The sequence below is a fragment of the Ascidiella aspersa genome, chromosome 2 (assembly GCF_963924565.1).
Source record: "Ascidiella aspersa chromosome 2, kaAscAspe10.2, whole genome shotgun sequence".
In the NCBI taxonomy this organism is placed as follows: Eukaryota; Metazoa; Chordata; class Ascidiacea; order Phlebobranchia; family Ascidiidae; genus Ascidiella; species Ascidiella aspersa.
The window spans coordinates 32195676-32219830 of NC_139448.1; the positions used below are offsets into that span (position 1 = coordinate 32195676).

Here is a 24155-nt window from a genome sequence, read left to right on the forward strand (position 1 = left end):
GTAAAAAACTGATCTAAAATGTATGGCGTCGTTTTAAAGAAAAAAGATAATTATGTGTATTTATTAAAAACAATATTGGTCGCCGTTGCCCTATCAAAAAAATATTATTTAGATTTCCTAGAAGTTTATCGTATTTCAAACAATTTAACGCCATTTAATAGTTTGTAAAAAAATAGGACAAATAAAAATAAGTTTTTTACCTGATATAGCATTTTCGTTGTTACTTGCGGTTGTACATATTTCCGCAGTGTTAATTTCGGTCGGGAAGGTTCTTGGAGCAACATCAGGAAGAGCATGAGATACAAAAGCATCTTGTTTTTTTTTTTGGTAAAACTAGATATAATGAATTTAGTACAAAGGCGAACACCTTTTATAGACTTTGACACCTCATGTAATTTATTAAATTTGAATGTCGTGGGAATATGGCCACCGTGCCGGTTAGGAAGTTAGCGAATAATATTTATCCAACGGTGGGAATTAAAACACTTGTTATGCTTTAATGTGAAAACAACATTGTTACGTCCTTGGTTAAGCAACATTGTTAGCATTTCACATGTGCTCGATTTCGCACAAGTTGGATGGCTGGAACCAGGGCTGGGGAGCCGGAGCTGGAGCCCGGAGCCCGGAGCTAAGCATTTTCTCTGGAGCCAGAGCCGGAGCCGGAGCCATTGTTATTTTTTTTTGTGGAGCTGGAGCCGGAGCCGGAGCCCTTTTTATTATTTTTGTGTAGCTGGAGCCATTTTTCAATTTGTGGTACCAAAGCTAAGAAATAATATATTTTGTTCCATCTCCAACGTTATTTAGCCTAAAGCAATTTTTAAAACTTGCCATTAAATAAGTGTTTGATGGCTCTGGAGCTGGAGCCGGAGCCCAAGGATTGAGTTTTACGACTTCGGAGCTGGAGCCGGAGCCATTTAATAATTGCCTGATAGCTCCGGAGCTGGAGCCGGAGCTAATGCTATTTTACGGTGGCTCCCTAGCCCTGGCTGGAACCGCGTAATATTCCGTCAAGGAGAATTGTTAATTAAACTAAAATGTGCTGACACTGCTACAATGTCAACGCCAAGAAAATAGAAATGACATACAACCGGATACCAGTAATATGAGCGAATTTAGAATAACATCATCGTCGGAATCAACCACAGTTCGAAAAAAGACCAAAATGGACCTAATAATACTCAAAATAATGTCGAAATCGGAATAATACCTTAAACCGATGAAAATAAGAACGTTTATCCGACCGACAAATATACATAAATTTTCAACCACAACACAACGCTAAATTGTTTATTGCAACATTAGTTCGCTTTTTTGCGCCATGTAGTTTATACTGCTAATAAAATGATTAAAAACTACTCACACAAAACAAATAAAAAACATTTAAAAACCTGTTTATGACCTAACTTTAACATTACGATGTTGCTGTTTATTATTGCGCATTGAGAAGTGGGACCGCGATATTTGTAAATGCAAGATTAGAGGTCTTACTTTGTAAAAAGATTTTTTTATACAAAATAAAAATAGAAGCAAAAGTAAGCTTCTTGTTAAAAAATAAACTCTCTGATGTCTTAAGGAAGCATCGAAAACGCGTAGATTTTCTAACTCTTTATCGCTAGCTATAATGCCCATGTAAATGTAAAACGTTGCAACAAAAAGGCAATTAGCGCTTTTAATTGGAGTGTGTCTTATCATTAAAATTTGACAATTGTTTGGCTTTCCTGATGCGCCCAGTAGCCTTGTACCACATTAACGTCAACGTGAAAACAACATGTTGTAATATTCCCTATGGCACGTCTTATTAAAGTTCAATGTGCTCCTTTAGATCAACAACATTGTTTGCACTTGGCATCTGCTCGATTTCTCACATGTTTCATGTTGGAACTGTTTGATATGACTTAAAAATTTTTGCCGAAAAATGACGTTAAAAAGAAATTGTGTATTGCAAGATTATTTCGCTTTTTATAAAAATGTTAAAGAAAGAATAACACAAATGAGAAAAGTAGCTACAGATTTTATATGACCAAAAAATATATGAAAAGAAAACTTTACCAATGAGAAGTTGTGCTTTACTGAAGATGTACCACTTCACCACATATTTTACCCTTAAAAATGTAAAGCAGCCATATTGTTCCCGTATATTTATAAAACGTTGCAACGAGCAGGAAAACATCGCATTGTAATTGTGTTCAGTCGCCATTTAAACAACAGTCTAAGCCAATTTGCCTTTTACCCCATTGACTTTAATGTGAAAATAACATTGTGTTATTCCCTAGAACAGGGGTGGGCAATTATTTTTAACCGCGAGTCACATGAGAAACTCAAAATGTTGTGGCGGGCCGGGTCAAAAAAGAGGATCTCAAATTCACGTAATATGACGTCATATACTCTGACGCTAAAAAAACAAATAAGCTAACGAAGTTGCTATTACGTTAGGAGTTGTGCGCAAAGGTAAAATTAAGTCGAATTTAACAGAAAGAAAAAAATGCGACTATACAGTATAACCTTATTACTGACTCGCAAATCGTTTTAAAATGCAAATTTTATTTAGACATAGAGGGGGACGTTAAGCACAGATAAAAAAATGTACATTGCTTGATATATTGGCGTTTATCAAGTTGTGGGACAAGTTGACTGAAAAATTAAGGTTAAATAGGCTTCGTAAAAATTTCTTACAAAACCTTACAGTGTTTTTTGGGGCTTTTGAGGCTTTAAGTTACCGATGTGTTACTTGTAGTACAATTGCCATATTGCAAAGACGATATAAATCGGAAGAAACACACAACATAACATTAACTATAAATTAGGCTGACAAACGTGATTTTGTATGTTTTAGAGTTTAGAAAACGGCTGGTATTTCGTTCATATTTCAAAGAGGGATACATTCGAAAGCAGCGCAAAAATATGTATATCCTAATAAGGCTAAGTTCGTTAAACTTTTGTTGGAGAGAGTGCCACAGTGCAGAGGTCGCTTTTCGTCTGTAAAGATGCCCAAAACTAAAAAAAATACAGAAAAGATTCGCGCGAAGCTCGAAAAACAAATTCATTTTAGTCTTTGAAACAGAAATAGTGTTCACGATACAACGAAACATGTAGAAATCCCCCATGTTTTCGCTCGGCTTATGTATTTTAAGTAAACTAAGCCGCGGGCCGGGTTAAAGTACCTGGCGGGCCGCGGGCCGATATGTTGCCAAGGTCTGCCCTAGAACCTGTCTCGTTAAAATTCCATCACGCCGTTTTGTTTAGCAGCCTTGTTAGCATTTGACACGATTTCTCACAAGTTGGATCACTGAATCTTTGTGAAGTGAATTGTTAATTAAACTCGTGTGCTTATTAATGCTTTACTGTCCACGTTAAGGAACGAGAAACGACAAACAGCCGGATACCAGCAATATGAGAGAATATGAATAAAATCATCGTCGGAATAAACCAAAGTTCGGAATAAGACCGAACTGGACTAATTCCTAATTCTAGTCAGAATAATCTCGAAATCACAATAAAGGTTAAACCGACGGTAGAAGTGCTAAAGCACAACACAATAACCAAATTGTTTTTTTATTGCAATTTTTTGTTTATTGTAATTATTGCAATTTATATGCAGAGTCAGTTTTAGCTGATAATAAAAAATCATTTAATACTGCCTACACAAATCAAATAAAAAAAAACTAAAAGCTTTATTTGACTTGACAAAAACTTATCAAAATCGAAACTTTAACAGTGCGATGTTGCTGTTTATTAGAACGGTAGCATATTGAGTGGTAGTGCAATATTTGTAAATGAAAGTTTAGTAGAAGTTTTACGTGTAAACAGATTTTTTTATTTCAAAATAAAAATAGAAGCAAAAGTAAGCTTCTTGTTAAAAAATGTACTCTATGGCGTCCTCAGGAAGCATCCAAAAGGGTAGCCTTTTCCAACCCTTTATCGTTAGATATAATGTCCATGTAAATTTAAAACCTTGCAGTACAAAGGCAATAAGCGCTTTTAGTTGTTGTACAAAACAACACTTGCACCAAGAATGATTTTTTATTTCTTTACTATAATGTACATCTGGAAAAATTATTCGTTATAATAACTCCACTTTAATTACGAAATGTTCGGTAAATGGAAATTGATTTTACATAGTCGGACATCCCTTCAGAATTTCGTAGTTTGCTTCACCCCAAAGCTCGACACGGTCCAATGACATGTGGACGATTTGATCAGCCGGACACTCGCACAACTGCGCCATCTTGAAAATTTCCAGCGAAGTAAGGACACGGGGATAAAATGCTAAATTGCTGATGGTTCCACTGTAAAATAAAATTTTGAATTATATCTGAATGTAAAAGGTGCGAGAGAACTTAAAGTACAAATTTTGCCAGTTAACAATTTTTTCAAAGATACCAGAATAGGGTGATATGGTAATAAAGTTTTCTGACAATTTTGTTGTTAAAACGTGAAGCTTATACACATTATAGTATGACAACCGTTGAAAAGCGGCGAACCTAGAATTTGTTGGTATAAAATGTGGTTTAAAATTCACAATGAAAAGGCCATCCATGATCACAATGAAAAGGTGTAATAAACAAATTTTAGGAAAACACGATAAGAATTGTTAATCTAGTTAAGGTATAATTATAAATTAATGTTCAGCATATTTAAAAGACGCAATAAATCCTTGCGAAGCGCAATAAAATATATTAATTTGGTGAAACATTTCATTGATACATTCGTTACAGGATATGACTTCTCTTGTAGGCTAAAAACAAACTACAAGATTCACGGCCTCTGCCTGGTTTATAAGGAAGTTGCGGTCGGATGATTTACATTGGCGGGCGGATTTTACAGATCCTTTCGCAAAGTTAAAATTTAACATTAATTCTCGGCGAGAATGTTATATTAAAACTTGACCCATAACGTTAAGGAGTCATTATAATCATCTAACATGATAATTTGGTGTTGATTAAACGAAAGCCTGAGTCAAAAAGTTTTGATCACAGTATTTCGTATTTCGCTTAAATTGCAGCAGGTCATTGTTTAATCAAGCGTTAGGCCTACCTTAAGGATTGGTGACTATGGAAACTCCCCCCGACACTGTCTTGTTCCTGACCAATTATTAGACTTCCACCTCCTGATATTGGCCCACCTTCATAACCAAACATACTGTGTTCCAATCCATTGACGTAAAGTCCAACAATATTTATGTCGGTGTCAAACCATAAGCATAGGTGAGTCTAGAGCGAACTTTTTTTTCAAATCTTCATATTAATTATTGGCTTATCTTGTATTATATCTACTTACCTCCCTATGGCAGGCAATAAATATTCAAACTGAATTGCTTTCTGATTGATTATAAGTTCCAAAATGTTTTTTGAGTGCACTTTATAGAACACAAATATGTTGTTGTGCAATTCCGTTGCGTAGCTAATAATAGTTGAAATCGAATGATCTTTGTGTTGCGTCATATCTGCAAGTTTGACCCATGTACACATGGTGGCAGCCGAGAGTCGAGGGAAGTACGTTCGAAGTCGTACGTAATCTTCGATCTGTTGTTTACGAGGGAACGAATACCGAACTCCGCTACAATCTGCCAAAAGTATCAATGCGTATAACTGTATGGAAAATGACTAAACATAAATGGTTTAATCAGGCTTTTAATAGTACTTTTTTTTCTTTTTTTCATTTTATTTATGATCTGTAACCACTTACTTGTAGTTTGTGTAGCTGGTTGGTGCGCCAGTCGGCTTACAGCCTCATCAAGTTCTTCCACTTTTTGACTGAGCTGGCAAATATTTTCTGAAAATCATCGAAGAAAATTAGGTTGATAAAAGCAAATTAAAACAAGAAGTAGACAACCTTGCCCCTTTTATCGTAGCCTGCCCTTAAAAATGAGGATACCAACTTTGTAATGTAGATTTTGTATTAGAGGTAACACCTCTCCAAAATACAACTTTAACAAAATGGAGAAAAAATTGTTGAATTCTCAAGATAACCTTATTACAACATCACGCTTTGATGTAACTTTGTGACGCCACCTCTGAAACATATTTCATGACCCATCCCACCAAACAAAAATCTTGCATCTATCCCTTGTCATATTTACATGGCTTTTAAGTCACAGTCAATGTTATGAATGTTGATGTTCATTTCGTATATCAATGACTTTTAAATTGTTAACCGACTTGAACATGTAGCCTTACGGTTTTGTTGGATTGGAAAAAAAAAATTATACAATTACAGAACAGTATTTTGGGATCTGTTGTCGATGGTCGGCTAATAAAAAAAGGTAATTTTAGATTTGCAGATAGTTATTATCATTTAAGAACTTCAAATTTCCCATATCTTTTCTTTATAATTATTTAATAAAATATTTTGTTTTGCTATTCACAATTCACAAATCAGAATAAAGCGCCAGATTTTGAATAACATTGGCTTCGTATGCCTACGACTATACCTGATACTGAGTTTTCCTTGTCTCTTGCGGTTGTGCACATTTCCGCACTGTCAATTTCAATCGTAAAAGCTCCGTGGAGAAGCATTAGGACGTAGAAAAGAAACACAAACATCTTGACACCTTACTAAATTGCAAAACTATAAATGAAATAAAATGTTATACCCGACCAACTATAGCCTATATGTCTTCGACATCCAATGTCAATAATTGCGTTTGAGCCAATGGTTAACGGGAACAGTTTCCAAATTTAGCAATGGGGCCCTTAGCTTAATGTTTACAGACCGCAAGTGGAGACTAAAACAGTCATTGTACGTTTAATAACATTTCTGTTTTCACAGTATACCAACTACAGCTTCATTTTGCTTGATGCTTTTTGTTGTAAAGTGGTTGGTATTCAACTTTATGAGCATTGTTTTCTACACAAAAAAGAGAGATTTTGTTATGCTTTACATCCCGAAGTAGAAAATTATTGTGGTTTAACTTCATTTAAAACTTCGGACAAAAGAGACAATTAAATAATTAATTAGCACGATTGATTAAACGGGTGTCACATTTAAAATCTCCTCAGCCCTTTCAGCCCAGCGTAACCTTGTTCACATTTGACATATGTTCGATTTCTCACAAGTAGAACATTGGAACTACTTGATACTGCGAGCTAAAGTTTATTTGCTTATCAAACAAATGTTATCTACAATGCTTAACTGCCAACTCTATTGATATAAAATACTTATATCATGTGACGTGTTGGCTAAACTATGTTATGCTTGAGGTCTTCCTTGTGTTTGACAGTTCTCATCCTTTTTTGGCTCTACTATTTTAGGCCTAAGGTTTTTCTTGTGCTTTGCAGTACCTTTTTTACCTCGTTAGCCAACCCACTTTTACCGAGGGTTAATTACGGAAAAATATTTCCAAATGTTAAGTTTGAGAGCGAAACACTGCTATTTTAACACAACAGCAGTGTTGTAACGACTGAAGGTAGTCACCCAACTAACGGGTCTCATTACATTAAGTTTAAAATCTGGTTATTTAAAATGGTTGTACGTAAGACATTTTTCTTGTTTACATGTGTCGTTTTTTCTAGTTGTTCAGGATAGGATTAGTCAAGAATTTTTTATTGTATTTGAATATCGATTACTCGACTCGCAATAACGAAGATTTCGACGTCATGTTTTTTATATAAATGTCTCGACTTGGACACGAGTTATTTTGTAAGACTTTTTTCATAGAGATACCTATTGTGTATACTGCTTAACCTTCGAACCAAACAAGCCCGGTGCTCTTAGTTTAATATTTTGGTTTCCACGAAGCATAATGTCAACGCAAAGCAGACGAGAGAAAAACGAAATCGATTAACAGAACGAGAACCACACGCTAGAAATTGTCCTAAACGCTAAAAAACTGCGAGCGTATCGTTGTTTGCGGCAGCAGCTAAAAACGACAACTGGCAAATAAGTGAAAATAATAAAAAACAATCAGCGAATAACGTCACTGTGACGTAACAAATACAGCAGTTGTCTCGGGTTTGAAAAACAACAACACCAGTGTGTAAACAATACTAGGATTCCGTAAAGAATGAAAAGCAACATGTAGGACGTACGAACGCACATCACTTGGATAACACGTTTAGGGGGTTAATTTTACCCAGATTAAGGGATGGGGCATTTTTTGGGGTGACAGAAACGGGGGCATCGATTTTAAAAAGAAATACACTCACTATTGGTAAGGTTCCTCGCAGAGGCCCTGATTTATCAGACAGGCGACAATTTTATCGATAAAATATTCAAAGAAGCTGCAATTTCGCGCGCTATTGCATGGCGGCATTACTGTTGTACAACAATATACCGGGTAACGTATGTTTTTGCCAAACGGCCAGTGTACGTAGCATTGAGGTGGGCGATCTTTGTGTATTCGTGGTGTCGCAACAGTCAATAAATTAAATGTAGCGAAATAAGTTAAGGTTTCGACAAAGTAAAGCCAACTCTTAAGGTTGTTTGGTCTTGCAAGATTTCTTGATTTCGAACCTAAAGCAGTTCTTTAATTTTCAACGAAACTTAGCAAAGACTCGCAACGATAATTTAACGCCTTAATCTTTGGCGAGTCGAACCCGCGACCTGTGGAACTTGAGCGTCGAAAACGGTCGGCGACAAATACTTCCGTACAACAAGCAAAATAACAAAAAGGACAAAATTAAAGCACGTACACAACCCATAAAGTATCTTTGGATTCACCGTGCAACGACATAAGATAAAAACCGAAAAATCGGACGACGAAAATTAAAGACTCTTAAAGAAAAAACAACAAAAAAGAAAAATATCTTGGAAGAAGAAGAAGAACACATCAAAACAGCAACAAAGTTCGATTTTTTTGTGAGGATGTTATCGGAACTACAAATGGCCGCTTCAAAAAGAGCGAACCGGAGTTCGAAAAGCACCAGCCCAAAAGCCACGCAATCTAGTCGGGTTGAAGGAATAGGCAGTTTAACTTCCTATAAAACCTCTCGTTAACAATTGGCCGTTTTTTAATTGGACTTAAATTTTCAGCGGTTTAAAATAGATACCAAAGGCATAAAACGGAGGGCCTGGCCTTTTCGAAGCAGTCGAAACAACTTGGCAGCCTACATACACAACCCGGACCTTTAATTAATTTCGCCCAATTTTTTAAGCGGCTGTGAAACGACAACAAACCTTCCATTATATTGTTTTACATGAAAAGGCGAAAAAACAAGGCCGGCCCCTTTCGAAACGGCCACGAAAATCGGTCCGAGGCTATTGCACCGACTCGCCGCCGAAGTTCTCGATGTCGAAGATGACGTCAAGCGCCGCGTTGGCGTCCTTTGTGATGTAAGAAGGCATGCAGAGGCTGACGTCGAACTCCATGTCGCGAGGTCCGTGGAAGACGGGCGGGATTTGGTAAGGACTCTCCTGCGAAAAGTTACGCGAAGATTTAACGCATATTGCTGGTATTTTTCGAAGGTTTTTAGACTGAGAAGTTACTAGAGAAAGAAATTGATTTTTTTTGAAAAGCTTTCAAACATTTATAGTAAGCCTATAGTTCTGGGTTTCTTAACCCATGGGTCACGACCAGTTTTTTTTTAGGTTTGGTTTAGGTGACCGCTAAGTAGTTTTAAGAGACCGCAAGTGTTTCATTTAAATACCAAAAAGTTCAAAATTTGGGGGGCCGTTTCGGTCCCCCAAAACACCTTAAAAAAAACACTGGTCACGACCCAAATTTGGATCGCCGTTTGGTTTGTTTTGTTCACTGACTGAAGTGGTTTTATTCGGTTGGACTTATTGAATTTGGTCCCGAGCAGGATTTCTCCAAAATTTTAAGACAATTGCGAAAGAAATGCGAACTCATATTGATAAAATTGAACTTACCAAAGCTGATGTCTTATGTTTTGTCTACTTGCAAAAAAAAAATTACTGAGGAAAATTGAATCGACAAAGCTTTGATGTAACAGTTACGCCTAATAGTTGAGTCGCCGCGAATAAGGTTGGGAAACACACTGGTCAAACAGAATTTGGTTCATTTACACTTTTGAGACGACTTTACAGTTATGTAGTTTGCACCTAGAAGCCTGTCGTTTTAAAGATGTAGCTATAACATAATTAAAATACTTGGCAATAGTATGGGGATGAACAATAAAGTTCTACCTTCAAATGGTTCATTTTAAAGGTGTTATGGTAGATTTTGGTTTTGAATTTGCAAAAATTAATAGTCCTGGTTCGTAGTTCGCAACATTCGCTTAAACCTGGGGTTGCATCCTGTTTTTTATTTTTTTATTTTTTTTTAAAAGCACTTGTGTTTTATAGTGGGTTACCAACATGAAAAACGCATTTGGGCCATAGAATCTAGAAATACTGGACCAACCAGGTCAAATCAATGCGTACGATAATGTTAAAAACGTTACTGCGATGACTTGTAAAATTGTTGTTTTAGGTCGCATGTAACAGTCATTCATTGTGTTAATTTTTTGAATTGTAGCAATTTTTTTGTGATTCGTTGTCTGAAAATTTAATTGTTGCGTCATAAGTACAAGTTATGAGACGACTGCTGCTTTTTAGTGTGTCAGCCGGTTCGTAGTTCGCAACATTCGCTTAAACCTGGGGTTGCATCCTGTTTTTCCAACTACTTTAACTATTTCCCCGGAAAATATGACTTTTTGTAACAGAACCGCCTAAAATATATGACTTTTGTGATAGAACCGGCTGACAAAAAAATTGAATCCCACCACTGGTTGTACTGTGCTTAAAAGGTACTCGTTATTTGACCGTGCACACGTATTATGCTTAGGTTCTTGTGGCATCGCCAGTGCTGATTACTTACCCCGGGTTGTGGTGAGTAGACTCCGGTGCAGACCAACACCGAGTGGCAAGACTGCACGTTACCTTCCTCAGGCGCATTCGTTTGTGTCGTCACAGTCTGAAAATCAAACGGATCGATTTGAAAAATGCGAAGTGGTTCTGTGGTCAATTCAGCTTAATTCGGGGATAGTTTGTCGGGTAATTTCATGGCGATACTGTTGACACTGTACATCAATGCGTTTAAAACGGTAAGGTGCGAATTCACATCTTTGCCGAATACAATTTCATGCCAAATAAGAAAGCTATGTTTTGCGGATAGTAGGTGATTTTAGTTGATTCTTGTGTGAATGTCCACTGTTAAATGGAAAGGAATTTAGGCATGCGCGGTTTAAAATATATTTGTATGCATAATTAAATGTAAGTATTAAAAGAGATGATAATTTCTGTTGACTCTTTGTTTTATCGGTGGCCGACCTTTTGCACATTTACTTGGCTTTTTACACAACTGTTTTCAAAATAAAAAAAGGCACTAATGCATTTTTATTCTAGCTTACATTAACCTTTACCCATTTTTTGGGAAAACTTGAAAATTGAAATAAAATTAATCATTTTTTTTACGAATAGGTCGTTCTTTCGGCGTGCAATTCTAAAATTCTAAAACAACAAATCGACAAGAACAAGAACAACAAGACAATTACATCGTTTTGCGACGCGGCTGTTGTAATGCTACGGATGCCGGCGTGGACCTTTTTCCACGGCTGGGAGCGAGTCGACGCCGAAGGTTCGTTAGACGCTTGTCTCTAAACAAAACCATGCACAAAAATCAATGAGGGTTAAGTAAAGAACTCAAATAGACGGACGACAACATCAAGTGCGCCACCCGGCGGCAAGGGCGTACGTTTGCATAGTCCGCTTGTCGGCGAACATGAGTCTTCAGAATGAACTTTGGTCAATTAGGGGTAATTTACATCTTTTGGAGATGATTTTGACAGTGATACGACAACAAGATGGTTTGTTAGTCTGCTTGATAGCATAATTAATATTACCTTTTTTATAAAATTTCATTGGTTAAAGAAATTCCGTTTTACCGATGACTATTTGCATTTGCTACGATTATTTCGGAAATCTGGACCATTGTAGATTAACGCGTTTTGAAGGCAAGACTATCCGTACTTTTTTACTGTAATTACCAAAAACTTACGTTTTGCATTACTGGTAATTGCAAAAAGTAAACAAGTATAGCCCGCAGTAAGAACTAAAATCGAAAGAATAGTAAATGAGATCCATAAACTATAGCCAAATGGCGCATTTGTACAACCAGGCAAAAATAACTAACACCAAATGAAAATCACAGAAGGAATGAAAACAAACGACAAGGAATAGAGATTTTCTCACCTGCTTTACTTCTCTCTCGGCCTTGAGCCTTTTATTGTAGAGGTTTGCGCCGTAAATGTCGGCCATGGGATTGTCACTGTGGAAATAGAATTAAACGCGTTATTTTTAGAGTGTTTTAATGTACTGACAACGCGTGTCTGCTGGAAAGCTGTGTAAAATTTGCGTACAATCGCAGCAGAAACTCTTTTTAATTTTTAGGTCTGTTTACTGTATAGTGTACAACTTACAGGCTGATGTCTATAGAACAGGATGGTGAAGCCCAAGTCCGCGGAACATTGTTGTTTAAAATAAAATTTTAAACAACAGACGGTTATTTAAAAGCACCTGTGTTGCATACTGTGTCACCAACACGCAAAACGTAGTGGGAAAATAGAACCTATAAATATTGAACCACCCTGGTCTAATCAATGCGTAAGATAATGTTAAAAACGTTACTGCGATGACTTGTAAAATTGTTTCTATTTTCTCCATAACGATAAACTTTATTTGGGTTGTTGTGTAGGTTGTGAATATTATACATACAAAAAACTAAAAATATGAGAATAAAATAGAAACGTATACGGTTTCGCCTTTGAAAGGTATCCCCAGACGTTTCCAAGTCGCTATACGTTGTTTAAGGTTGGTTTGACTTATAAGAAAACGTCGCGAACCCACTGACCCCGCCACAAAATTTCAGACCTATTCACCAGCCTCGGGCTAAAATAACGGGAGATGAGTAGACGCAAGGGCGATTTAAATTGAAGGCGTCTCGACTGTGACCGCCACTTAGGGACAGTAAATAAGGGATATTACTTGGTTCAATAGACTGGAACTGTCGAACCCTTTCTAGGCTACAAAAGAATTTGCGAAACTGTATTTTAGAAAGTTAGATAACCTTTTTTTAACTGTACTTTTCACGTCTTCTTCTCAATCTGGCCTAGTTAAAGTTTCGGTTGGTCAGACGATTGTTTTGTTGTCTTTTTATAGAACATTGTCCACATTTTACCGTGTTTGCTCGCGGAAGAATCAAAGAGGCAAATATATATTTATAATGCGACCATCCACAATTAAAAACATATAGTTGAAACTCTGTGTGCTTGTAAATTATTTAACACGGTATAACAAGTCATTCAATTGCACCTAACACCACTAAAAAGTGCCATGTAATGACGTCACGCAATAAAAAAGAGCAGTGTCACGGTTCAAAGCATTAAACATAGTCGAACGTGGTGCCTCGAAACGAACAAAAGCGCATTTGGGGGCGTGGTCGGCTCTAAGTAGCACATTGCGACTTTTACTGAAGGTCGGCCATGCTGCCATCGTCGCAAACAACTTAATCCGACGCAAAAACGAACAAAAATCATCACAACATGGAGATTGCTGACGACAATGGCTAAACCTTTGCCGGATAAACAGAAGAACCATGTCCTAAGGCAATGTTGTGTTATCTTTACTTCTTAAAAAAAACTAGTTTCCAAATAAAAGCAACTTCAAATTGTTGCTCTTTAAACAAACATTCGCAATCTTTCGGTATCAAAAGAGTAGAGTATACTTTATTCCTCAGTGAATATGAGCCTAAATTTACTTTTTCACCGTATTTTTTACCAATGCCTAGGCACCAGCTTGGAATATTTATTGTCCATTTAAGTCAGGACAAAACTTAAAGAATTGAGCTGCCTTGCTGATTCATATAACACATTTTGAAAGATAATTTGCCGGGTCTAGCACCAGTAATGTAGATCTTACTGTATTAGGCTGCCTTGCTTATGTACGTAACACATTTTAAAGGTCAATTTGCCGGATCTAGTACCAGTTATGTAGATAGATTTTTTATAAGTCAATTCGCCGGGTCTAGCACCAGTCATGTAGATCTTACAGAATTAGGCTGCCTTGCTGATAAATATAACACCATTTGAAGGTCAATTTGTCGGGTCTAGCACCAGTGCTCAACGAACTTAAGCCATACGTACATCGCCCAACGCAGCAAGCGAAAGCATAGGAAATCTAACAAAGAACACACGCCCACTTACCCTATGGCGTAGAGCGTCTTGACTGGCGCGCTAAGGCCCATCCTGGCCGACTGCTTGCGTATCAGCTGCTCGGCGTACATGTACGTGATCTCGCTCGGCTTTCCCATCAGTGCTGTGTAGCTGAGTGGTCGGCCGACGTGCTTTTCGTAAACTGCTTCGAGACAGTGCATGAAGGTGCCATGGCCGAACCTGGAGATTTAAAAGGGTGTACGGTTAAATCGGTGGTTTTATCTGTTTAACTGGCAAATTGCTTTGTTTCCTTTTTCGCATTTCAATAAAGGAAAATTACAAAAAATAACACTACAATGAATACAACAGTTGTATAATTTTTTCTTCTGGCAAAATTTTATCAAAGTACCAACGTTTTGACCAACTATTCGGGCAATCTTCTTCACTACAGCCAAAGCAATATATATACTTATATATGTATATAGCAAACTACAATGGACACGATTTTCTTTCTTTACTGTTTGTCTGGTATATATCCTACTTTTGAAACAATACCTGGCAGCAACAGTATATTCAGTGAATACAACGTTTTGAACCTGTCTCACAGACTTTGTAAGATTTTTTGGTTCCACTTTGAAAGCCACTGGGTCAAAATGTATTGCATGATTTCGTGACATGTAACCATCGGTTTTAAAAAAAGGAAAAGATTAAAAAATAGGTACAATAAATACCATTATCAAACCAGTGTCAGCAAAATTTGGGATAATTTTGTGTTTCAGCTCGAGGACCATTTGGTTAAATGTATCGCACTGATTTCCTTAGATGAATCTCATCGGATTTTTAAATTGAAAAAAACACAGAAAAATAATTTAACATTTAAATCTGTACTTATTCAAACTCGTCATTATCAATAAATCCCGGAGCGAAGTGTTTGGTTGCTAATACAATTTATCAGCCAACGGATTGTTACATTGACCCATTATTTTTTCATGGACCATCAGGGTTCACAAACCGCCAATTGAAACCGCGAGCTGAACTAATTTTACGACTTGGTATTAGTTTTATAATGTATTAGAGTTGCCGCAATTTATTACCCATAATTTTCTTGATAGGTTATCGCGTATAGAGATGGCGTAACATTTTTCGTGTGCCATTGTACAGTGCCACCGAACCAGGAGTTTAAATTAAAAGCGCGAGCTTTGATATTTAGTTTTATGACTTGGTTATTGCTTCGCACTGTGCGGAAAAAGTACGTCCTGTGTGCAATATGCTTTCGTGACTTTACCATTGCCTAAATTCCTTTGCTTGACAATGTGTACAGAAATGGAAGTGTATACGGTTGTTATATTTTTGACGAGGTTTTCCGACTATATGTCTTTCCGTGTATTGTGTCCCCTCCCCAATAATTTATAACTGCGCGTTTCGTTGTCTGAATTTCACAATTTTAAAGGCTGTAATTTTTTGAAAAGTTTAAACTGTCGTGCCCCGACCTGCAGATGTAAGCGGTGCGGTTGTTGTATACTTTTATAACCGAGTTTAACTGAGTTATTGCGCACAGTGCCGCGCCGTATGCCCCCCGTGCGCGAGTTATATCAATTTATAACCGCGATTCGCGATTTTCTTTGTTGAAGTAAGGTGCACTGTACAAAAACACGCCTTTATTCGACATTAACCTGCTTTATCATTCAACCAGCTCGACCATAAGGAAAAAAAGTAAAAGTAAGCAAATTAGATCGAGAAGGTCACGACTGTAAGACATCTCGTTGCCTTGACAAAACCGTGCGTCACTGCACTTTTGCAAACTCTATATTAGTGTTTTTGTTAGAAAACCAGATTGATTCCATGCAGGATCATACAAAGGTAATACGTTGTACCACTACTGTCGCGTCGAAACCGTTTGTCGATGGCCTCACATAAGCGCCGGCAACAAATCTAAGAGGATGTTCCCCTTCCCTTTGCCTTCAGAACGGGAGGCGCGTGAGACGACTAATCGGACGAGTTCCTTTAAAGAGCGCACATCACAAGACACCCATCGATCAGCAGAGCAACACCGGGTGCGGGAAGCGCCGCTGTTACCGCAGTTTTGTCGGCTTTATGTGTCCCTGTGTCTGATAGCACTTTCGGCTTTCGATCTAGCGACTTTTTACGGTAGTGCTTCTCAACCCATGGGTCGCCGTTTTATTTGGTTGGGTCGCCGACTGCGGTAACTGCAGTAGTTTTAATAGTTTACATTTGTTGAGATTGGTTCTGCTTTAGATTTGGATAAAATTGCGGAAGTAATAGGACGACTTGGTTCGTTTTATTGAAATTGAAATTTGTCAGCGATGGCCTTCTTATTTTTTTTTCACTTTAAGCTTACAAAGAAATCAGTTCCCAATTTTCCCAATTAAAGCGTCCATAAGATAGAAGAAGAGCAATTAGCCTTTGCCATATTCCGTGTTTATCGCATTTCTATCACGTAAACATACGGAAAAAGATGACCAAGAAATTAAACAGGCTTAACTAAAGGTTCTCAAACAGTAGTTTGTGCTTAAACACAGCACTGCTATGGTAGCATCACCAAACATATGGAACGGTTTCCTAACATTTTTATGTGGAAACGGCTTGGATGAACAGCACAATGGAAGCCAAAACTTTACGAGACCAGTACGTTTGACATTTTCCGCTTTCCTATTCGTGTTAAACGAGTTGCGTGGGCAGTGCAACGTCGGTTTATTCAGTTCAAGCTCCCAGAGAACTTGTTATTGCGAATAGCCACAGCCCGATTGCAATAACAGCAATCGCGCAAATTTTAACGGGGGTGCGAACAACACAATCAGTATTGGATTCCGCCCAATAAAACACTAGCGGTAAACAAGCAGGGACCGGTAAACACGCTGACCGCAAGCAAATGTGTGAATAGCTGAAGCTGCTATGAGTAACGCTTGAAGGTTTTGGATCTCTGACGTAAATACTATTCGCTGTTTGTGGACGTTGATTGCCAATGGCCGGGTGTCCAACTTAGTTATGATTTTGGAACGAAAATTAATTTCCGATGCTGGTTCAAATTATCTAGGAGCAACGACTTGTGGTAAAGAATATATCCTGCAGTTTAAATCGATGGAAATTTGGATGTAAAATGCTAAACGATGCATGGTTACAACGGTTGAATATTAATATTCACGATAAAAAAATAACATTTTGTTAAAGTTTCTCGGAACAAACAAGATATGGAGCTGGATAGCTTAATCAAACACAAGGATTATTTTTAAATTTATCATAACTTAAGGGTATATTCAACTCGAAACGGTTCAACTGGCTTTCTTTCCCGAGACTTTTCACCGAGATAGAGAGAAAGGTTGCGAGAACTCAAACTGCGGCTAGGAAAACATCAAACAAACAAGTCGAAAATCTCGCGAAGTGTTTTCTCGCGAGAGCTTTGCAACGGAAGGTTGCAAGAACTCGAGTCAGTGTTGCCCTGCGAAAAACAAGTATTTTCGCGAATCCTTTAAAGCCAACAGTTGCGGCGGCGTCAGCAAAATCCTGCAAACAACATAGCGTGCACCCCACCGTCCGTGACTAACCGCCCAATATCAAATCCCAAACAGGCCTTCGAAAATAAGGCCACCCAAAACGGCCCACTGGCTTAACAATGCAGCCTGGCCCTGTTTGAAGTGGCTTACGGCCAAAAGTTGATGCTTGGTCGGTCTGACGGCAACACCCCCTTTTTCTATCACGTAGGCACCCACGCGTCACGACACGCCCCCGCTTAGGCCAATCACGCGCCGTGTCTTGTCGGCGCTATCAACTTAAGGAGTGTGTCCTGCTATTTTTAACTTACATGACCCGCGAGTTAGTTTCGATAAACTTCTTTAATGTACACATAGGCGCGAAAATTGCATTTATCCCAGACCCTCTATTAGGGTAATTTACACCTACGGGCTTTTTCATTTCCTATCCGGTGGCAATGTTGGCGTTAAATTTGAAATTATGGGTGTCTTGCAAAGAAAATGTTATTTGCCCTTGCAACTTAGCGCTGTTTGTTAAATGACGACATATTTTGGCCTGGTTTCAGGTATGTAAATGACGAAGAAACGCTTTACAGCCAAAAGGGCACAAAAGTCGTGATTTACCAAAAAGGCGCCACGCCATACACACCCCCTCCGGGTTTACTAAAGTTCACGAAACGCGCTACTGGTCATTAAAAGAGCGTTTGCAAGATGCGTTGTCGATCGCAAGTGAGCCTCATCCAAGAAAAAAGTCAACTAACCGGTTTGCCGTTTCCAGTTCTAGTAGAAATCGGTTTACCGTGCATTAAAAGTAAATCACATCACTCAATTTGCTTTGAAAAAAATCGCAGTAGAGCTTCTTGCAAACTTATTTTTGTTTAGAAAAATGTAGCCAAAAGCTACAGCCTAACTTCCAGATTAAGATGAACACATATTTATTATTAAATCTGTATATATTTATAAAGAGTCCATTTTAAACTCTCTTTTTCAAGGATCCTTATTTATTGACTTTTCGCCATTTTGACTTCTGCCTTGTTTAACATCAAGTCATGCCGTGTTGACCGAAAAAAATCGATATAAAGCAGCTTCGCAGAATTGTCACTCGTCTCTTTCTAGGTCGTTCGAGGTCACAGGGACATCACGTGACACAGTACAAAGTCAACATGTATCGAAAGATCAAAATCCAATCTGTCCAGCGACAAGGCGTGATATTGCATGACAACTAAATTACTTAATCCACAAATACTTGGTAGGTGGGAACAAATTTTGACAAATTGATGAAAGTAGTTCGATAACAAACTATCATGCTGCCAGTAAACTTAAAATTTTCTTGCAAAACTTTGTTTTTATAAAGTATCTTTTAGTTCGGTCGTTCAGGGTACTATTTTATGACCATTTCGATAAAATGTTTTACACTTTTCAGACTTTTTGTTGTTGTTTCTGCTTATATTATTCATATGGCAGCATTAAATTGATTTAGGGGGAACTACTGTGTTTCAGCAAAATTCTCGATCGTAGGTCATTTTTCTCAAATGAACAATAAAACTGAAAGTTAAAACCCGAGTTAAACAAAGGATCAGAATATCAAATTAGTCTTTAGTTCCTGATATATAGAATGCCAAGTACTTTCGATGGTGTGTTTGATGGTTGTTTTTAAGGCTCACTTGGCTCAGCAAATCAACAAACGTGATACTCGTGAGGCTATTTTTTGTCACGAGGTCCGTCGCCTTGACCAACAACACTGTATTGCAACACCATGTTGGCAAAGCTCAATGCCTCAATGCTTGAAGTGACACTTTCCGAACAACAAGATACGACTAGCAGCCTGAGGTCATGCAAGACAGGTTAGCCTCATTAGAAAGGCGGAAAAAATATTGAACCTCAAGGTTTCTGCGTTGATTGTGCATTTAATTAACCTGGGTATCGACAAAATGCCAAATCGACCAGATGCATTGCGGACAACCTGACATGTTTCCTCAGCCATTATTGTCAATCACGCAGGTCATTTGAGTTGTCTACCATGTTTTGCGAGATGGGCAAATGGAAATAATTGCATAGTTGACTTCGAACTGCATAAGACATTTGTGCATGTGCACTTTAACGGAGAACTTGTTATTCTAACAAATGAAGTTAATTGCATGGTTCTTATGCATATCGTAAGATGCCATCATTCTCCTTTTGTTCGCAAGACTGATTTTATCTGGTGGTTTGTTTACGCGATTTTCTATAAGTGATCATAGAATCTTAAGGCAAGCGATTACAAATGGAGATTTTATTACAAAACGCTGCTATTTTTTAATGGCAGGTCAGTATTTTTAAAGATGAAGCATTCTGGAAAAAGGTAGCAGGCCGATTTGATAGTGCAAAAAACGAAAAAATGCGCAAGGCAATTTATAAAGAGGCCATATGAACTGACCCAATATGCTTAATTCAATACCAGCTGTCAACAACATGCGGGTGTCACAACATAACACTTTAAGTTCGCTTGTCAAAAGCAAGGCATTGGAACTAGGGGAATCTATCCTAGACCAATTCGACGAATTCCCCCGAACGATCTGACTCCAATATTTGCACACAATGGACACTGTGACGTCATACAGCTTTCCCGAGCGAGACAATAGAAGTCGAACGCTTTCCCGGCGAAAACAGCATATCGGGCTAAAATTAAAACAGCGCTGGAGAGTTTTTGAGCAGCCTTTCACCAGGCACCGGATTTGATTGGCTGAAATGCGTGTTACGTCACTTGGTCAGCAGACTGTCGCGTCACAATAGTGGGTTGCGTCATTGAATGACACCAGCCGATCAACAAGGCCGCTGTTACACATAGCGTATTGGTTGACGACCACAGCGCTAATATGGACATAATGAGATCGCAGTAGAACGGTTTTAAGTGGCTTTACTAGTGGGCCAGGTGGCAGTGACACTTCAAAACTGACACCGGCTAAAATCACCACAAATTGTGATTAAAATTTAGGGCGATTCAACAAAGTCATGTTAATTGACTGGTACGTCTTTAAACCGATAACGTGAATTTCGGCAGTTACTAAAATATTATTTTTACAAGCCTAATAAATCGCTGGATTTCTTGTCGTAAGGCTTCAATACCCTGGTTATGAAAATAAAATATAGAATATTTTCCAAGCATTAAACAAACAAGTGGTCAACACAAATGCCAAATCCGTCAACAAAAACACAAAAACAACTATATAAATTCAGCATGAAGGCTGGGTATTTCCAGGACAATTACTGGCCTTTGTAATTAACCAAGACGACTTGCCGGCACCATAGGGATCTTATCTTAGGGCAATATGTAAACCGCTACAGACACACGAGGCGACGACCGAAATAGCTACGAAATGAAATCGATATGCCGGGTTTCGATCAATAATTCACAAGCCGGCTAAAGACGAAAGAAGCGAAATTGATCTGCTACCGGTCTGTTATGGAAATCACATTGGCGGCTCGTTTATTGGTTTGGTGCTGTGAGCCGTTGGTATATTTCCCTTTTGCAAATTCACACGGCTGATTACAATTAGGATACGTGGGACTGATTTCCCATTTTATATTAGTCTACCTTTTTTATACATAATGACTGTTTTTTAAGGTGTTTAAAGGGCCTGCAACGGTCTCATTAAATTTAGCCTACTTCTGTAAATACAGCAGGGATCTGACGGTTGGAATTTTTTTTAAATTTGTCGAAATAGTTAATTTTCTAAGCGGCCACCAATCCCAGTCTCAAATGTATAATGCAAAAGTATTCTATGATTTGGTAAGAATTTTAACCAACATTTGCATAAATTTTACATGCATCTTTCATGTCAATTTCGGGCTTTATAATCGAGTAGCTCAACAAATTGTTCAAAAATAGTGAAAAAAATGTTGATTCGTTTTAAAACAATCAGGGAATTAATTGCTACGCATTCTGCTCTGGGTATTGCAACCGCAATCAGTGACAGGTTTCCGCCGCTAACGTAGCCACATGTGACGCACTGTTGTGATTCACGGAAATCGATCATTTACAGACAGCTTCTGCAAGCTGAACGCATGGAAGTTTGCGATTCATATTCGCATTTCGGATGCCGAAAACGACAGTTTATTGTAAACTTCCAGGCGGCATTTTAACAGGGAGATGACAGCCCATTTCTCATCTACATTAAGAACACTGCCAACGGTGCTATGGGAGAGTGAGATATCAAATAAAGACGCTATTGCTGATCCGAAACAGTGTACAATCGTGTATACGTGAGTTGTCAGCAATGTGTGAAAGTTTTCGCATCTTGCAAGCACACAATTACAGTGTAGTCCAACTAGCTACTGTATGATATACTGTTGCTGCCAGGCATTATATCAATTTTAAAGAGGGTTCTTCTGACAAATATTTATTCTGTGCCCTCGTTTCGATTACCTATTCAGGCAATCTTCTTCAGGGTAAATTAACTTGTAACCTTGCAGAAAGGTATAGCTACTGTATGCCAGGAATTAGCATTTTAAATTTACTTCAAAACACCATGGCGGTTTATTAATGGACTGCTGGGAACTATTCAAATCAAGCGGTAATCAAAATATATCACCTCCACTCTTTTGTAAAATCCTAATAATGATTCTAAATATAAGCAAAAGTAAATTTTGGAATAAGTTCAGTACAGTTGACTAAAAGAAGTAAAGAAAAACAACATTTGGATAAAAAATATTTTTGGGGAAAAGGTTGCACATAATGACCTAAATTAGATTTCACAACTGTCTTGAAACCTTATTTGGCTAATATATTTCTCGTTATTAAAACAAGAGCAGTTTGACATCGCACTGCTGTTTAGCAAACCAACCTAGGCATGTGACTTTCTGACATCCACATCAGGTCCATATTGCAGGCAAGAATGGGAACATGGCTGTCAGTGTGCTGCGAAATCGGGTCGCTAAGCGATCCATGGGTTCGGAGGACATCTATGATCAGCTGGAGGTTTGTCTCCCATCTCACCGGCTCGCCGAAGAGAACAATCGCTTCGATCCTCGGGAAAGTGTCCATCGAGGCATGCGGCAGCTATAAGAAAATTAAAAATTGGGCTCCAACACTTTGTTACCACTTTTTTACTTAAGAATAAAGTGTATAATTGTTCATTTCTCCCAATTTAAAAAAAGAAGCCCTTAATAAATTGAGTATAGAAAGGTAGTAATTCGCATATTGTTACTTTTTTGACTTAAAACACTCAGTCGTCACCAAATTTGTTTTATACTTAACTAATAACCTTGCTAAAAAGTTTTTCTTATGAATATCTAACCTAAGCAAAGGGTTTGTCCTTTAAAAAAAAAAGGGGGGGAAATCCACATAAACTGACATCAGGTAGTTGTTTTAGTTAAACTGGATCACAACATATCGTACCAGCTTTGGTCTTCTCTGATGATCTACCATATCAAGGTTGGGAAAGGATGACCTTATTTGGTCAATGGTGATGGTGTTTGAAAAACCAATGCGCTTCGCAATTTGTTCTACTGGACCTTGACCCGATAGCAGGACACATTTGTCATGGTACTCGGAGAACATGCGCAATGGACTGTGGGACATCATTACTGCCTCATGGGGAATCTGTAGTAACATTAAAATTAATTTAAATTATTTAGGTTTAATAACTGGCAATTTGCATCTGAATTCACTCGAATTAAAATAAATCTTGTTTTTTTAGCAGAACACCATTTTTCTTACCTCAACCTCTAGCAGATTTGACAGTTGTTCGGCCTTTGTTTTTGCCAACGCATTTCCAGCATTGGTGACAAAAACAGTGGGAACTGTAAATTTTCCTTTTTTGTTTACAAGCCGTTCACGGAAGGCAGTTTTAGCAGCTGGTATGGCTTTTTTTCCTCGCAATAAAACGCCGTCAATATCAAAAAGTAAGCCAAAATTTGGTTCCTACAAACATAATGTACTTAGTTACTTACTTAAAAATTGTGGCTTGATGCATATTTTAAACATTTATATATAATATATATTTTTTCAGTTAAGATAATGTACAAACAGAACACTTCCTAGTTTTAAACTAAGAATAGTTTACCTTGTTATAAGTCGAAATACATTTACTTTGCACAGTGGAGCATAGTATGGACTTTCTTGTGAGATGTTGAGAGTTAAAGTAGAGTTTTAGAAGAGTTGAAGATGACATGTTGACAGTTAGTTAAAATGCTGTTTAAAACCCAACAGGAAATATAGCTAGCAGACTAGTCCAAAACAAACAAACATAAACTAATCACAGCATTTGTGCTTTTTATCTTGCCACCTGTATTAAAAACAATTTTACATTTATTAGCCGTTTAACGGCGAAAATCAAGTGTAAAAATTTATACTCAAACTGCCTTGAAAGGGTAATTTTCTACAGTAGCAAAACAAAACCTTGATTTCGTAATAACAATAACTATCTTGACTGAGTTTTGTACATATTTTGGTAACCTAGACTACCTTTAATACTCACAGCAAAATAATCACTTTAAAACAGGTCAAAACCAAAAAATATATGACGCAATATGACTCAGCCAACCTGATTGCGTAATTCGTCAATTGACCAAATCAAAATCAAATACAAGGTAGGCCTAC

General features: G+C 37.8%; 1 protein-coding gene across 1 annotated transcript; it reads right to left on the reverse strand.

Moving 5' to 3' along the window:
- Positions 1-7699: 7699 nt before the first annotated feature.
- Positions 7700-23837, reverse strand: LOC146164957 (haloacid dehalogenase-like hydrolase domain-containing 5). The gene is made up of 9 exons (XM_083381831.1): positions 23620-23837; positions 23274-23477; positions 22953-23156; positions 22399-22613; positions 14139-14327; positions 12130-12205; positions 11433-11534; positions 10757-10852; positions 7700-9351 (listed from the first exon to the last, which is right to left on the reverse strand). The coding sequence occupies exons 1-9, from the start codon at positions 23725-23727 to the stop codon at positions 9196-9198; spliced, it is 1350 nt and encodes a 449-aa protein (XP_083237957.1). The 5' UTR covers positions 23728-23837; the 3' UTR covers positions 7700-9195.
- Between the last annotated feature and the right edge of the window lie 318 nt (positions 23838-24155).

Coding starts and splice junctions, on each gene's coding strand:
- LOC146164957 (XM_083381831.1), bottom strand. CDS start 23,727: ATGTCATCTTCAACTCTTCTAAAACTCTACTTTAACTCTCAACATCTC. Junction 23,157..23,273: donor CAAATCTGCTAGAGGTTGAG/GTAAGAAAAATG, acceptor ATGTTACTACAG/ATTCCCCATGAGGCAGTAAT. Junction 9,352..10,756: donor TCTACTCACCACAACCCGGG/GTAAGTAATCAG, acceptor AACTTTTCGCAG/GAGAGTCCTTACCAAATCCC.